Source organism: Symsagittifera roscoffensis, chromosome 2 (assembly GCF_963678635.1).
Source record: "Symsagittifera roscoffensis chromosome 2, txSymRosc1.1, whole genome shotgun sequence".
Taxonomy (NCBI): Eukaryota; Metazoa; Xenacoelomorpha; order Acoela; family Convolutidae; genus Symsagittifera; species Symsagittifera roscoffensis.
In genome coordinates this window covers 7,464,891-7,482,668 of record NC_087063.1, presented here as the reverse complement: position 1 = coordinate 7,482,668, position 17,778 = coordinate 7,464,891, and the positions used below count along the sequence as shown (strand labels likewise).

At 35.0% G+C, this 17,778-nt stretch overlaps 2 protein-coding genes across 3 annotated transcripts in view; both read right to left on the bottom strand.

Annotated features, from left to right (window-relative positions):
• The window catches only part of LOC134840426 (phosphatidylinositol 3-kinase catalytic subunit type 3-like), a 513,967-nt gene that overhangs the window by 37,813 nt on the left and 458,376 nt on the right, over positions 1-17,778 (bottom strand). For both annotated transcript variants that reach the window (XM_063856216.1, XM_063856215.1), the window contains exon 2: positions 9,264-9,384. In XM_063856216.1, coding sequence (XP_063712286.1) covers positions 9,264-9,349 — 86 coding nt within the window. In that variant the 5' untranslated portion in view covers positions 9,350-9,384. The remainder of the gene's footprint in view (positions 1-9,263; positions 9,385-17,778) is intronic.
• On the bottom strand, positions 9,454-16,156 carry LOC134840427 (4'-phosphopantetheinyl transferase ffp-like). Its single transcript, XM_063856217.1, has 3 exons — positions 15,776-16,156; positions 15,467-15,704; positions 9,454-10,048 (listed from the first exon to the last, which is right to left on the bottom strand). The coding sequence occupies exons 1-3, from the start codon at positions 15,830-15,832 to the stop codon at positions 9,471-9,473; spliced, it is 873 nt and encodes a 290-aa protein (XP_063712287.1). The 5' UTR covers positions 15,833-16,156; the 3' UTR covers positions 9,454-9,470.

The window sequence follows — 17,778 nt, the reverse complement described above, 5'->3', positions numbered from 1 at the left end:
AAATTGAATAGAGTTATACATCTAGAAAGCCAGATTTAAGAGTGAGCAAGTTTATTCTGACGGAAACTGACCTGATGAACTTTCCTGTAATGCGTTAAATTTCTATTAAAAAAAACATTCGTAAATAGCAAAAAAAGATGAAAAAGCCAAAGCGTCCATTTTGTTTTGTTTTGTCTGATTTGAAACCCGTCAATTTTAATTTTTCATTAAAGAGGCTAAGCGAAGCTTCGCACTATTTGCTATACAAAATTAGTGTATCGCACTAAGTACGATAAAATATTTGCGATACACAGCTTACCAAACTAAACGACACAAATAAAGATAAAAGCCGTACAAAAAATTGTACCAAAACTTTCCTACCTTTCTCTTGATTTTGCCTTGTAAATAATTCTTTTCAAGAAAATTTGCCAAAACAGAAGACAGTTGAAAGTAAAATATGCATTTATATAAAGAAAAAAATTTACAAATCAGGTAACATTTACATATTTTTTTCCTCCTCAAACGACTCAAAAAAGATCTCAAGCCGATATATTATAAACGGAAACTTGGTAAACCGAATAAAGAAAATAAAAAAAAATAATATAATCAAATCGGAGTTGTTAAATTAAAAACAAATTTCGAATAAAAGGGCCTTTTAAAATGCAGACTTGCTCAAAATTTGTCTGTTCGCTGACGAAAGCGCAGATGGATAGATATGACCACCAATTTCAGTGATCCTGTGAACAAAGTTATTTAAGGAAAAAGCAATGGTAAGCCGAATAATACAGAGTTTTGTTGTAAAAGCTATTAGGCAAAGAGTTCTAGCAATTTCTAACACAAATGAAGTTAGCAGGAAATCGAGTCAATATTATATCAAACTATTTCATTAGCCTCAACTCCAAAACAAATTTTCAATAAGGTTTGCTGTCAAGAGAAATATTACTCACCGACTTTTGCTTCCAGACCAAACTGCAGATGAGGGAGTAAAATGATTTACAAAATGGCAAACTTTTTAATTCTTGATAAGTTTAATAAAGGAAAAAAAAAACCCTGGAAGTTCTATAAAAACATAACTTATATTGGTTACGATCACTTTACGAAGTGAGAAGGAACTATGAGATTTTGACTACCTTAACGAAAATTTGTAGGGGCTGAAGTGTTGCATTATATTATATCCCTAAAAGTCGTAGTTCCAATAAAATTCAGACAATTGTTTTTTCTCGAGAAAAATCGGCCTATTTATGCAAATTCTATTCCAAACTTTGTGCTCTTTTTGCTTCCCTTCAACTCACATGAGCATCAATTTTATGTTGTAACAAGTGGTTTTGAAACGTTCATTATCAGACTAAAAATGTTTTTCATGACCTAAATGGTCCGTATGCCAATTTTCATTACAATCGAATGATGTGAACAAAATTTTTTTCTATAAAAGTTTACAGGTGGGGGAAGAGCCCAAGTATGCACTTTTTCACCCAATCCAATTAACTTCTATTAAACACATTAGTTCAAAAAATGATGTACTGATTTTCTAACTTCCTTGCTTCAAGCATTGTGGTCGAAACATTCTTAACTAATTGCACAGAAACCCGCTATTATTGTTTTATATGTGGGCAGTAACTGTGCACAACAACCAAAAATCATTTTAAATTTTAAATAAGCCAGATCGCAAAATTTTCCAAAATCCCCTTACCAGTGCAGGCAACAAGTTGATTGAAAAATAAGTTTTTTTAAGATAAAAACAACACTCGTCAAAACATTCTCTGGGCGAACTCTAGTTTTCGACTCGGTATACAGACAAATTATCAGTCGCACCAGATTTTCGGGAACTCTATTGCCTAAGATCTCATGGTTTCAATTTCCTGGGAACAGTCGAAAGCTTTTTCGAGACCAACAAAAATGTGATGCAGGAGTTTTTTCTTTTTCTTAGATAGTTCCTTCACTTACCTAATCAGAGAAACGGCATCGGTAGTTTGATCTACCGCCCATATAGTCAAAATGTATGTCGTCTATTTCATCAATTGTCTCAGACGTTTTTCTCATACATTTTCTAAGACTTTGATTCATGTTCTAGTAACCGGATGCTTCTGTAGGAACCACATTCTAACTTTTAAAATGTAACCTTTTTATTTTTAAAATGTCAGTTTCACTTTCAAACCAATCGGAAGGGATTATTAGACCAGAGTCTCAGACTTCCTTGAGGACTTCAAAAATTGCACCAAGTCCCTATTCCCCGAAGTTTTCTGATTTTTCAATTCTCTCATTGCCAGAGACAGTGCCACCTCCATTGGCCACAAGTCAGAAGTCTTCCAACACATTTATTGAATTTTGATCCAACCTTATCCTTTAGATCATTTTTCACTTGCTTGGCAAGGCGAAAATTTTTGAGTTGTCTCCGTTGTTGAGAGATCTTGACACAATTTATCGCTTGTTTCTTTTTTTAGCTTCACAACTAGATGGTTCACGACAGTGTTCTGTCTCCGATATATCAACCTGTTTTCTTCATTTCCAGACCTCTGCCGCTTTTAGGACAAAAAACTTTTCTTCGTAACTTCTTCGCCTAATTTTTCGTTCCACCACCTTGTTTTCTTTCTCTCGCTGGTTTTCCGGTTAAACTGTCACACACGTCTTTTGCTTCTTCTAGAACAACTATTTTGAAATTTTCCCAGTTCGCCTGTTTTTGATTATTTTTTAGCTTCTGACTTATTGCTTTCAAGTACTTGATTTGGTTTTCTCTTTCATTCAATTTTCACGATTTTCTTATTCAACTGATTTTGACTTATGGCGGTAAATGAGAATTTCAAGATACAAATCAAAACAACATGTGTGTGTTGCGTATCAAATTCTTCGCCCCTGATAATCTTTAAACTTTTGACCCAGCTCATTTTAAAATAAAATCAGTCTGAGTAAAATTTATCCAATCTGAAACGTAGAGTAATCACCAATTTTAAAAAAGTGTTCAAACGGCTAAATTTTGTGACTGGCAGAAATCGAGAAATCTCTGGACCTGAGTTTTGAGTCCCAACTTCGCAGTCAAATTACCGACGTCACTCCTCAATTTGATCATTCAAGTCACTACAAAGGAAAGTATAATCTCGGTCAGGTAGAGAGACCATAGCATCTTCTAGCGTCTTATATAAATCCTCTTTTTCCAAATTCTCTCTAGCAGCTTCTGGGGCGTACGCACTTACATGACACAGTACGCACTAATGAAATTTCAGTCGCATAACATGTTCGCTTACTCAAACAACTTCCAATTAATTTCCGACAAGTCGACCATTGATGTCTATTGCAACATATCTAAGCCTTCTGAGATTTCTTCTGGAGACACTTCGTTTGAAACGAGTTTCTGGTAGACGGCACACCGATATCTTTCTTCTCTAGAGATTCGCATATCTCAAGGCACTTTGCTTCAGTGCCAACGTTGTATGAACGTCCTCGAAACGACCTCTTTTCAAGGGAGGGTTTCTTTGTCATATACATATTAGTATTAGTCATTTTAATAGTTGAAACCGTGAGATTCTTAGCTCCCCCTGCGCACTTAAGTGGCATATGGGACTGAGAACCATTGCTTGTATGACTCTCCGTAAGTTATTTGGAGCGGTTACCTTTACAGAGCATTGACAGACCGAAGTCCTTATGGCCCGGGAGCCCTTCCTGACGTCCATAATGCTCCTTTTCCCGCACTTGGTACCGGCACATCCGTCATATTAACAAGACAGACCAGGCGACTTTTTGCGAAAAAAAACTGATGAGCTAATTTTTGCTACAGAAAGAATGCGATAAATACATCCATCGTATTCATTTATATCTAGATGGTTGATTTAAATTTTCCAAATATTCATATAAGAAATCAATCAGTCCCAAATAATACCAAAGAAAATTATTAGAAAAAAAACAGCTGGAAAATACGCCGACGAAATAAAAGCCGACCTCTTCCAGCACCGAGATTCTACCGAAAACATTCGGCACAGGAAAAAAAATCTTTAAAAAAATATCAGCAGGAACCCAAATCCCATACCTAATATGAAACTACTACACACTACACAAACAATAGTGTACTTAAAAAAGATTACCATTTCGTCCATTCTGTGAATCAAGGTCATGGAAAAAAAAGTCAAGTACCCGATTGCAAAACCCTTGCTTATCGCAAGGATAATAAACTTTCATTCAATTACCACAAAAACTTTGTACATTGCTGAATGTTTTTGATTCAATATTTTCAGTGATTAATTCAGCGATTTGTTTTTTCAGTGACTTGTTTAATAGTTTTCATATAGATATTTGATACATTTCTTGTAGAAAACCTAATAAGCAATCTTGAATGCCAATGTCAATCCAATTACATCATTCCAGAATATTACGAAGTTTCTACACCAGGGAAGGATAAATTGCTTACAACCGTAGACGGAAATGAAAAATTTCCGGGTTATAAAAATAAAACTTAGATGTAAAAATTCAAGATAATATCAAAAAAAAATCACCAGAAAAAAATATATACTCTTGAAACTCATACAACTCTCGCTAACCGTCTTTTTCAAAACTAAACATTCAGGTCATTTAGTTTTTTTTAAACTTTGCCCTTTTTCAATAAATTTGAATGGTGTTCACCTTGATTCAATTAACACGAGAACTACGAAGCTCAGATCTAACGAGAACTGCGATGCTAAGCTTCAAGAAACTACTTTCAAAAAATTACATTAAAAAAAATTAACCAGCATGCAGCTGAAAAGCCTGACATTTTCTTTCACAGGTCTTTTTCGTTACTTATGCAATATTTTGGTTGGCATAAGAAACGAAAATTCTTGGGACTGATATTTACGGAGCTCAAAATTGAATTGAAGAAACTTATTGACTTAAAATATATTTAAAAACTTTCTGAACTAAAATATATAACAAGTAAGCCCACAAAACTTATGACAAGATGAAAAAACCGTCCATTTACTCCTGAGTTTTTTTGCACTTTTCGTAACATAAGGTCCAGTACTTAGAAAAAAGCCATGCCTACTATTATCAATTGTAATCATCCCGAGTTCAGTCATCCAGTGACCAAAGTTACTTACTGGGGAAAAATAGTGAATTACCCGGTTGCAATAACCAGGCATACTTTTGTACATTTAATTATTATGCTAGTAAGCATCCATTGAAGAGCAATATTTTTCAAAAAGAAATTGCAAGCACGGTTTTTTCTTGTCACAACCGCTTTTTTTTGAAAAGCTCTTTTCATTTGAGATTACCTGAGTTTATATGTGCGTTATTTTAGAATAAAGTCAAATGAAATAATTCATCTCGTCATGCAATCCATCTCTTTTTAAATTATGTAATCAAATTTAAGGCCTCCAGTGATTATTACTGAAAGTCTTCACTGCTTTAGAGTGAAGCTAAGGAAACGTTAACTTTCAATGCGAAACAACACAAACATTAAAAAAAATTTAAAACGTTGAAAAAACTAGGTGAATCAAAACTTTCTCGATAAAAAACAACTAGGGCCAGCTAAAGCTGGAGGTACGTGTGTGATATGGTATAGATTTGTTATAATGATGCACGACGAAATGAGCGATTTCAAAAATTGGTCTTCGCCCAAAACCTTAGTTGTTTCTCTACCAAAATAAGTGAAAAGAGTCAAAACTTTTTAGATAATTGAAATTTCCCAAGGACAACATTTCTCTGTAAAAAAAGATTCGCCGCTTCTACATGAACAAATCTCGCAATCAGTTCTTTGAATTGAATTTTTGTCTCAGATTTGATGGAGTAGTTTTTAAGATAACTCACAAAGTTTCAAAAACACTCGAAATCTTAAAACAAAACGTTCAAAAGACTTTCCGAAATCCAAAAAAGTTTTTCTGCAAAAAGCAGGTTGTGGCCGCTTAAGCAGAAAAGTTCGGTTGTTTCTCAATTGACCACATAACCTGAGAATTGGCAGAGTAGGTTTCGAGTTAAAATAAAAAAGCTTCCAAAAACTGGTCAAATTTTCAAAACTTTGACTTGTTTGAAGGCCATAATTTTTTCTTAAACAAATTGGCGTAGCCATTCATAAAGGTAGGCTTTCAACAATCTGTTTTTTTGATTAAACCTTTGATGAGTAAAATATCATAGGTTTAATTGAACCTATGATATTCCGGTTATCATTAGGCTCGATTATAATCGAAATGTTGTTAAATTTGGCATTTTAAATCAAGGTACCTTTAAAAAATAAAAATAACTTGGACTGAAGGAAGTTTTTGAGCGAAACAAAAAAAAACACGACGTCAAGAATAAATAGTTTAAATAGTAGGAGTTAATCAATCACTAGAAGCAACATGCGCGCAGCAAAAAAAAACGATTCCAAGTTGTGAAAACTAAGCCGACAAATAACTGGCCGACAATGTTATTCGAAACTGAATATTTCCCATTTGAAAAAACAGGTCCCAGGCTTAAGTGTACTTCCGTGCTAAATAAGCAGTGACTGCTAAGAATTTTGAAAACGGATGTGTCCAGAAAAATAGATGAATCCAGATGTGAAGCAAGTTCTTTACAGGAAAGTTCTTTATCGCAAGGGTAAACAGATGGCTAGACTCGAGTCCATGGCGTTCTAGGTTATCTGAATACGCGAACAGAATTCAGTAAAAAAAATAAGGATAGCCAGTTACTGTGCAAGTAGCACAGAATGGCACGACCAGTCTTAAAAAATTACAAAATAATTTGGTGTCGTTTTTTCGGTGTGGTGTGATAAGGGAATCTGAGTGAAAAAAGATTCAATCATTGTAAGATAAGCAAATTGGAAAACTAGTTTTGAAGACAAATAAAAAGAAAAACAAAAGACTTAAATTTTTTTAATTTTCAAAACTTTTTCCCAAATTTTTAATTCCTTAGATGAAGCTTAAAACTCTAAGAACTACATTCATTTGAGTAAAACATAATTTTCAAGGCTTAAATTCAAGGCTCTCTCAAGCTCAAAATAAGACGAAAGTTCAGTAATTTCAAACCGGTTTTTCTCGACACTAGCAAAACTTTTTAAAGTTTTTTAAATGTCGTTAGAATCACGACTGAAAGGGATTCAATTTTATATATCACTCAACCCAGTCCGATGATTATTTGTAGTAGTGATTTTGCGTGGAAAATTAAAAGAAAAAAACTAAAACACCCCCGAATACAAAGTTCGTTCTCATTTTCAATGGTCGGAACAAAAAGCCCATATAGAGACGAATCATTTAATTTGTTTATTTGGTGAATATGAAAACATACAAAATTTTATTTACAGAATTATATTTTGATATCAGACACTCGATGAAATTTACAAACAAACGTGAAATTTGGTAAAACGATCAATCAAATCATTAAGACTCCTCTATTACGTGCAATCACCGCCTTACTTTTGTAAATGTATATCAAGTAAATTTAAGAGCGTAGTTTGTTAATCGTCTAATTGGCACGCATTTTCAGAGGTAGAACGTGAAAGATTTTCAGTTCGTTTAGCAAACAGTCTTAATAAATTGAGAGAGATTTTACATATTCGGTTCCTTTTTTTCAGTCTTGTGCAATCCTGTCTCCTTGTTGTCCGGTCCATGGTTCACTAAATGTTCCCTTCGTAGACTCCAGCACTCTCAGTGTATCGTTTGCAACCTGTTTCAACTCTTCCACTTCGCCTGCAGCTTGTTGCAGGTACTCTTCAACTCCATTAGCAAGCAACAACTGTTTACCTTCGTCACACCTGTTGACCAAGGTCCTGATTGCCAAAAACGCCGATTCCTGTACTTTAACACTATCATTGTATCGATCCAGTAGCAAAACTACAATCTGAGCAAAATTGTCATCGAAAACTTGTTTCGAGTACTGAGGCTTCCTTAAAACAACAACCGACAACGTCACTAAAGCGGCGTTGCAAACTTGTTCACTATGTGAAAACTCGTCCAATATTGTCATAATCGATTTGAGGAAACCTTGCTCGGCTATTTTGTCTTTTACATCATCGTTTCCACCTGCAGTTTTCAGGAATGCCAGCAATGACAGCACAAACTTTTCGTTTCCTCTTAACTCGTCTGATTCCAGAAGTTCAGTAGCAATTTCAAAAGCTCCGATATCTACGCATTGTTGGCAGTATTCATTCCTAACGCAGAACTTTCCAAGAGTCGAAAACAGTGCAAAACTGCTTCCCAGTTCCTGATTCGTGGCTTTGTAACTTTCTACTACTTTGGTTATTCCATCAAGTTGTCCCACTATATGCTGCGCATGTTCGTGGGCTTTTCCGAACGGAACGCGAACGTCGTCGTCCAATAGAAACACTCGAAGAGCATTGCAGCTCAAGACGAAAAGCTTTGGGAACTTTTGCATGGCTTCCAAAATAACTTCAGGTGCTTTCAGTTTGACCATGAATTGTCTATTTCCCTCGTGAAGTGTACAAATATTGACCGAAATTGAGAGCAAGCTCTTGAGCTCAGCATCTTTACCATCGCTCCCAACTAGACTCTTGAAAACTGCTAAAATGGTTTCTATATCAGCAAAACTGACCAGATCTGGTTGTTTCTCCAAAATGGCGCACAGGACTTCCAAGACGTTAATATCGCAACTACTAAGGTTTTCCATTAGCTTTGAATAACATCCATGTTTAGCTGCAAACACACGCGTTGCTAGGTCTTTCTTCAGCGAATTTATAAGATTTTGAGCATTTTGCTCGTTCATATTGGCAAAAAACTCATCAGAAGCTGACAAAACTTTGTACACAAAGACATCATCTTCAGCTAGAGTAAAATCGCCAGCAGAGCAAAGAATGTTTTGCAGATTTACACCTTGACTCGTCAGTTGGTTAACAGTTTCTGTTACAATTTCTTCGTGGGACATTTCATCGAAAATTTCCTTGTTTTCGAGGTAAGTGTCTTCGAACAATTGCTGACTGGCAATTTTCATAGTGAGCATTCAATCTGTAATTCCGAAGACGATGCCAGAGTTGTAATTCACAGGTTCAAGAGAAAACAAATTGATTTGGAAAATAAATTTTTAACGAAATCTTGATGCTAACTGTCATCATGCGATTAAAGAAATAGTAAACCTCTTATCTCCTTTTCTTGCGAATGCGAGAAATGGGATTAACCGCCAAAAATTTGTTAAACTAAAAAAGCTTTCTACACTCATGAAGTGCTTCTGTTTAACATATTAAACCTGAATCCAAAGTTCGTAGACCTAAAAAAAGTTGTCGCACAAAAATGATAACCATTTAATGAGCTCACAATATATATCCATATTCAAAATTTTATTTTAAAAACATTTAACTTTTGGCATGCATGACAATACGAACGCAATTTGGTACGTACATTTTAACAGCGAAGTAGTGAAAGACATGGGACGATTGGACGAACCCGACCGGTTCGTAAGCCAGGGATTCCGAGAGAAACTCCATTTGCACTAACGATTAAAACTAAATCATCCGTAACTGAAACAGTTATCTGGATAAGTATCCTGTTCAAGTTCACTCAGATTTCTTGATTAAAAAAAAACATCTAGTTGGCACAAATCATGTATTACTTTGGCTTCTCATAAAAAGTGTTTACAAGAGGCATCACAGGGCTATCAACATTAGTGACTCCATTTTGAGTTTTAAGAAACTCGGCAGGTTCGAGCACTTCGACACTCGATTCTGGAGCGAATTTATCCCAGCACACTGCCAGTATATGATTGTCGAAAAGTAACTCCATGAACTTCACGTCTACGCGTTCTCCTTCTTCAAAAATTTGAGTGTCGAGGACAGCGATATCTTTGGTTAAATTAGGGTGATTAAACTGGAAAGAAATTGAATCCAACGGAACGCTCAGGCCGTATCCTTTGGCCTTCAAATAACTCTCTTTCAAGCACCAGATTCTCAGAAATTTTGCACGTCGCTCCTCGGCGGATTCAGAATTGTTGATAAAACTTTGTTCTTGTTCACTGAATTTCCGAGAGACGGCAGCAATCATAGAAGTTGGGAGGCGAGAGGAATTGAGTTCCATCATGTCCAAACCGCATATTGCATGGAATCCACGAACAGCAAAGACTGAAGTATAGTTTCCATTATGCGATATGTTAAATTGGAAATCAGGTGCATCGGGAAGGAAGGGTTTTCCTAAACACTATGAATCACTTCAATTTGTTTGTTAAATTTCAATTCATCCAGTTAAGATAAATGTGAGTAAAATCGTTTTTTTCAACTGTGCATTATATATATTTAGCACACTGTCTAATTAAAACCAATTGACTTTCATCTGAAGTAATAATTCGTTCAGACCGATGTGAATAATCTCTGAAGTCATGATCTTTAATCTCTTGATACTAAAAATGGGAAACTAATTCATTCAATTAAATCTTTCGCTGCTATTTCAATTTATGGACCCTAAGAGGTTATGGGCGATTTCGTGAAGAATTGAGACTCTACGCCTGACAGCATCAGAGAGTAAAATTCTACGGTGGTTTGTATGAATAGGATTTCAAGAGAAAGAAAAGAATTGGTTGTATGAATTACAACTTTGAAAATAGAAGTTTTGAAAGAAAAGAGAAGTTTTGAAAGAGAAGTTTTACAATTCGAAATTTGAAGTGACATTTAACCATGGCACGAAGTATTCAAACAAGATTGGAAAAATTGACTTTTTCGGGAAATGAAAATGATTGGGAGTATTTTGCTGAGCAATTTGAAGCTCGTATAGTTCTTTTGAATTTAAAGAAAACGTTGAAGGGAACAGATGTTCCAGGAAGTAGTGAAAATGAGACTAATGTTAATGATAGAAAAGAACAATTGTGGTGTGAATTAATACAATGCCTTGATCGAAAGTCTGTAATGCTAATAAAACGCGATAAACCAGATGGTTCAGCGGCATGGAATCGGCTGCAAAGCTACTTTAAAAGTACGGAACGACCACGTGTTCAAAGAATGTTAAATGAAATTTCTAATTTGAAATTAGAGGCGAGCGAATCGATTAAGGACTACATACTTAGATCGGAAAATTTGCAAATGAATCTACAAGAAGCGGGAGAGGGTATTTCTGAAAAAATGATGATTGCAATGCTTTTAAAAGGACTACCAAAAGAATTTGATAATTTTACAACTGTGGTGAATTTTTCGAAAGATGCAAAAAGCTTGGACGAGATTAAAAGAGATTTGTCAAATTTTGCCGAAACAAGCAAGACTTTTTTGCAGAAAAATTCAACAAATGAAACGTTTTTTAGTAATAAAACTATTAAATGCTACAGTTGCGGAAAGCAAGGTCATAGAAAACAGGATTGCAAGAAAGACATAAAATGCTACAATTGCAATCAAATGGGACATTTTGCTAGAGATTGTAGGAAAAATACCCAAAATAACCATTCAAATAGCAGCCATCAAAAACAGTTTACATCAAAAAATCAACAAAACAAAAGCCATTTTACTTCAGAAAATGAAAACACTGTCGACTTTTTCAGTTTTCATTCTAATGACAATGATTTTGGCGTAAATTCCGACAAATTTTGCTTGATTGATAGCGGTTGCTCTGCGCATATGTTTAAAACACGCGAATTTTTTACGGAACTTGATACGAATATTAATGGAAATGTTGGCTGTGCAAATGGAAGTAATTCAAAAATTGTGGGAAAGGGAAAAGTAACGTTTAAAGTTCAAACAAGTGATGGTCGATTGATAACTATAGAACTGAAAGATACTCTGTTTGTACCTACGTATACGGCAAATTTAGTTTCTGTATCTAAACTTAACAGAAATAAAGCTGATGTAATGTTTGATGATGTTTGTCCCAGAATAATTTTACCAGATAGTTCTGAAATTTTGCTTCAAAATCAACGAGATCTTTTCAAAATGAAAATTGAACTGGCAAATGAACACTCTGTGGAAAATGTTGCAATGGTTGTTTCGGACATAGAAATTTGGCATAAACGGCTTGGTCATAATAATTTTGATGACATCAAGAAATTAGAAAATCTAACGGAGGGAGTTAAATTTAGCCAAAAGAAACATAATAACTGTGTTGATTGTCAAACTGAAAAAGCTAAGCGGAAAGCGATACCAAAAGTTTGGGGGACTAGAGCTACAGAAAAACTAGAAATTGTTCATACGGATATTTTGGGACCAATTGATACGATATCTGTAGACAATTTTAAGTACGCAATAGGTTTTATTGATTCCTACACAAGATTTTCTGCGGTTTACTTATTGAAAAATAAAAGTGATAGCACTCAGATGCTCAAACAGTTCATAGCGGATTATGGTAAACCAAAAACAATAGCTAGTGATAATCCAAAAGAGTTCAAATTTGGAAAGTTTGAACAGTTTTGTCTTGATAATGCCATAAGAACTGAATTTTCTGCGCCTTATACACCAGAGGAAAATGGTAAAATAGAGCGAACTTGGGGCAGTGTAATGGCAATAACTAGATGTCTTTTACAAACTGCCAGCATGGAAAAGAAATTTTGGTCTTTTGCATTGAAAACAGCTTTCTACTTGAAAAACCGAGTTTATCATTCTGCAATTGGGGTAACCCCATACGAAAAATTTTTCCAAAGCAAACCTAATTTGAAACACGTAAAAATTTTTGGTTGTGCTGCATATATGTTTGTCGAAAAAGTAAACATGGAAAAACTTGATTCAAGGGCCGTGAAAGGATTTCTGCTTGGATATAGTCTGAACAGTAAATGTTATATAGTAGGAACTGAGCTTGATGGAAACTTTGAATTTTTGGAGAGTAGAAATGTTACTTTTGATGAAAAAGTTTTTCCTTTCAAAAATGACGATGAAAATGATTCTGGACGGGAATTGGAAATAAGCGTTGAAAACTATTCTGAGATTTCTGAGAAAAATTCTGCGGATAATGTTAATGGCGGAAACCTTGAAAATGATCAATTACGCCGCAGCGAACGGATCAAACAATTAAATGCGCCTGAGATTTCATTTTTTAGAAATGAGACAATTTTTGATGAGTGTTGGCTAGCTGATGCAACTTTTTATGTTGATAATTTGCCAAAAAATGCTAACGATGCACTTTCTAACCCCAATTGGAAAAAAGCAATGCAGGATGAATATAATTCTCTGATCAACAATAATGTCTGGGAATTAGTTCCACAAACGGATCAAACTATTTTGGGGGGAAGGTGGCATTTTACTTTGAAATACAATAATGAGGGGGGAATTTCAAGATACAAGGCAAGATATGTGGCTAAAGGCTACAATCAAATCAAAGGCGTTGATTTCAAGGAAACCTTTTGTCCTACAGTAAAAATGGCAACATTACGACTTATTTTAGCAATTTCAACAGCTAAGGGTTTTGATGTAAGACAATGGGACGTAAAAACAGCCTATCTAAACGCTAATTTGGAAGAGAATGTCTTCCTGCAACAACCTGAAGGTTTTGAGCAGAAAGACAGTGGGGGTAATCAACTTGTTTGTAAGCTAAATAAATCTATTTATGGATTAAAGCAGTCAGGAAGAAATTGGTACTATACCTTACAGATGTTCCTTAAGTCAATAGATTTTACAGCGTCAAAAAGTGATCCCTGTCTTTTCATGAGAATTTCAAAAGATGTTTTGGAATACGTATGCATTTGGGTGGATGATATAATTTACGCTTGCAATGATGCTAACAAGTTTATATCATTTGAACAACAAATATCTAGTCAATTCAAAATCAGCGAAACAGCAAAACTTTATTGGTTTTTGGGGATGAAATTCAACTTTTGTGGGGATGGGTTAGAAATTTCTCAGGAAGCGTATATTGACAAGCTACTGTCAAAATTTGGTTTGATTGAGTGTAAACCAGTGTCTACACCTGCAGCTGATGGTTTAAAACTTTGTAAACGGCTACCAAATGAGGTGAAATTAGCAAACGACAAAGATTATAGAGGACTTATCGGCAGTCTAAGTTACTTGTCAATTACTACAAGGCCTGATATTTCATTCATCGCTCATTGCTTGAGTAGATATGTGAACGACCCTACTGAAGTACACTGGATTGCTGCAAAACGAGTTCTACGATATTTGAAAGGAACTAGATCGTATAAACTTATCTACAGACGATGTACTGCTACGCCAATCTTGTATGGCTATTCTGATTCTGATTGGGGAGGTGACAGTGACACTAGACGCAGTACTAGTGGATATTGCTTTTTCCTGTTTGAAAACAGCGGTGCAATATCGTGGGCTAGCAAACTCCAAACTACTGTTGCAAAATCTACAGCTGAATCAGAGGCTACAGCTCTTTCGTTAGCCTGTAATGAAGGATTATTCCTGTTGAATTTACTGATCGAAATCAAACTCGATTTAATTGATTTCAAAATGTTTGTGGACAACCAAGCATGTATTTCTCTTGTGAAAAACGACGTTAACAAGGGAGTCGTAAAACATTTTGCTATTCATCTACATTTCATCAGGGACTTAATTCAAAAGAAACAGTTGGATTTGAACTATATTGGGACTGACAATATGGTGGCTGATATTCTCACTAAGAATTTGGGCAAGACAAAGTGCAAACGTTTTGGGCTTCAGATGTTCGCCAATTGAGTGGGGGTTTCAACTGTGCATTATATATATTTAGCACACTGTCTAATTAAAACCAATTGACTTTCATCTGAAGTAATAATTCGTTCAGACCGATGTGAATAATCTCTGAAGTCATGATCTTTAATCTCTTGATACTAAAAATGGGAAACTAATTCATTCAATTAAATCTTTCGCTGCTATTTCAATTTATGGACCCTAAGAGTTTTTGACTGTTTTTATTTAAAAAACTGGTTTTAAAGAACAAGACAGTATTTTTTGCTTTTTCACACAAGGCAGAATCAATAATTTTTTTATTCGAGCCCCAATATAGAAATGTAAGTTTTCCACCCCATTCTATACCCGACATCGATCGGAACTTTCCATAGCGCATCCTCATAAATAGTCTCTAGAACATTCAAATCAAATACACTCTAAATCACTTCAGGGAAATGTTGATTAACAGCTGTACTTTGAGCATTTCCTTCCAAGTAGTTAAAAACACGATTATCGCTCATGTTTTATAACATCTCATCCTTGGATTAAAAGCAAGGTACTAGTTTACTTGTTTGGTCACTCAAAAAAGGGGCGGTCCCTAAAAAAAAAACAAGGTACAGTAGTGGCTAATTCTAACAGTAAGCATTTTTATTTCTCTACATTGCTGTCAAAACGGGCCTAGTTAGTCTAGCGGGTACGAATGCGGTAACCAACCCCAAGGCGTAGGTTCAAATCCAGTGCTGGCTGTTCTTTTTTTTTTAGAAAATAGGCGGGAACAATCATCTTAACTATTTTATCACGGGACCAAACAAGTAAACTAGTACCAAAAGCAGGGAGTGCGGTCTGTATTTAGACAACCGCGTTTTCGAACACTGTATTAACCAATCAGAATCGTTAGTTTACGAAATAAATAATTATTAATTATTAATTTCTTCTTGTCTCGATTCTGATTGGTTGATACAGTGTCTGAATACGCGGTTGTCTAGATACTGCTGTGAAACCCAAAAGCAGTTACAACTTTGATAACGGTACCATGAGACGATCGTTCAAAGCAAGTGGGCAGCGATAACTCTTTTCCTTCAAACAATTTCGAGAAAGCATGTCGAACTAGAAGGAGGCCAGCCAATCTATGCAAACAGTTCTCTTGTGTCCGGTAAGCCAAACAGCGCTCTATTTCTTTCTCGTCAAAAAGACTAAAGAGACAGAGCAATTGCTCTTTAGATGGCGCCCACATATTCATGTTGACAATAGAGAGGCATGTTTTCGGTGCCTGCATTGCAAAAACAAGTTTTAGGCTTTACATAACCAACCCTGCAAAACTAGCTACGTTAACGACCTTACCATTCTGAAAAACGAGTTTTTGAATTGACAGCCAAACATCATCTTGCGGGTCAACATCAGCAGGATGAGCTCATTAAATGATACCTATCCGCTTAAAATATTTCCAAAAATCGTACATTATAATTTATAGCTTTTAACAAACTTATCGGACAACTTATTGAACTTCTGAAACATTTTAGACCTTCAAATTTAAACTAAATCGAAATTTTTCTCAGAAGTTTCGCGTTTGCCTTTTCTTCGGCATTTTATGTTTTTTTTTGCTGAACCAAAGTGCCTGGCAAATCGTTGATGAACGGAAAAGTTTTTTTTCAATTGTGCTCTTGAAATAGGCAAAGTGAAATTCTCCAAAGAAAAACGCAATCATTTTGCATAGCTCTTTTGCCAGTTCTAATCAGTTTTGAATATTCGATTGCAGTTTTAACGCCACTTCACTGTTTCAAGGTCAGAAATACTTCAAAAATGTAAGACGTTGTCCGATAATTTTGAAAAAAGCTATAAGAAAATGAAACTGTTACACAGAGGCGAAGCGGAGCTTCGCACCACTTGGCAAACAACATACATAAGAATAATGTCGAAAAATATTTATCTGTGTTGAAAAAACAAGTTGAACCAAAAATTTCGTGTCTCAACAAAAGATGCTTGAATACCTTCGTTGGTTCTCTATTAAAATAAGGGAGAAAAACTAAAATTTGAGATAATCATCTTTCCCAAGGAGACAACTGGAAGTTTGACCTTAAGGAATACGAAATACGTGATTTTGGGATGAAGTTTAATTTTTCAAAAATTCGAATTGAGCCTGTCATGCTCAGTTTTCTCGCGACAACTAAAAACATCAAAAGTAAAATCAGAACGACCGAATCACAATTTGCCGGAAAGTGACAGAAAAAACAGCAGAAAATTGCTATTCGCAATTTCCGAGATTATAATAACAACAGGAGAGTAGAGCTGTCCTATCTTGATATAGGAGACAGAGTGATTATGAAAGAAGATCGAAATTCAGCTGAACCAGAGTGAACCTTCAATGGAAACAAAGGTAGACAACTGAAGTCTCCCAATGGTTCAGACCCAAAACTATATTCTCAAGTTAAAACTCATTTCCTTTGATTGGAATTCATTGATAGAAAACTTCTCGAGTTATATTCAATTATATTTATGCTAGAGTTACTAATTAGCTTAATTACTCTGATTCTCAAGTGTGCTGCCAGGGATTGCAATATATTGAATGATCAGATATTGAATATTGAGACGATGTCAATATTGAATTTTTAATATTGAGATATTGAAGGCTAGATATTGATATTGATATTGAATTTTTTGTAGATATTGAGAAAAACGGATTTTGTATCATTACTTGAAACGTGACGTTTTAACACATACACATAAAACAAATGGTGATAAAAAGTTTCTGAAATGTTACATTGCAAAAAAAACTAAACAAATTTAATTATATATTTCGAAATTCAATATTGAATTTGGTCTCTGGTATCTTAAAATAGTGATAATATTGAGATATTGAGCTTTTAGATATTGATATTGATATTGATATTGATATTGAAATTTCATCCTATTTGATATTGATATTGATATTGAATGGAAGATATTGATATTGAGCTCAATATATTGATATTGTATTGAAATCCCTGTGTGCTGCTATGTGAGTACTTAATTTAATTTTCCCGAGTGTATTTTGTTATAAGTATGTTGAGATACGGCGAGTCTTAGGTTGATCCATCTGAAATGGATCAAAGTTCCACTGCTCAATAAAAAGTAACTTAACGGATTGTTCCGACCCTATTTTTAACGGCGTTCGTGTATTTTGGGTATTTTGAGACCTAAGTATGGGGACGTTCTTATTTTCTAGAGTGGGGGGTATTTTGGTAGTGGTTTTTAAGCTGTAACGGGTTCTAGTCTCATGTCGCAAGTGAACCGAATTGGCTCCGACCGTTTTGAGGTAGAAAAACACAAGAGATAGTGTCCCTGACTCTTGAGCCAATGGTTATAGG

What these genes read in the sequence shown, in the direction of transcription:
- LOC134840427 (XM_063856217.1), bottom strand. Translation starts at nt 15,832, where the DNA reads ATGTTGACCCGCAAGATGATGTTTGGCTGTCAATTCAAAAACTCGTTT. An exon ending in AAAACTCGTTTTTCAGAATG is followed by an intron (nt 15,705 to 15,775) that starts GTAAGGTCGTTA and finishes TTTGCAATGCAG; the next exon opens with GCACCGAAAACATGCCTCTC. An exon ending in CTTTGAACGATCGTCTCATG is followed by an intron (nt 10,049 to 15,466) that starts GTACCGTTATCA and finishes CATAGTGTTTAG; the next exon opens with GAAAACCCTTCCTTCCCGAT.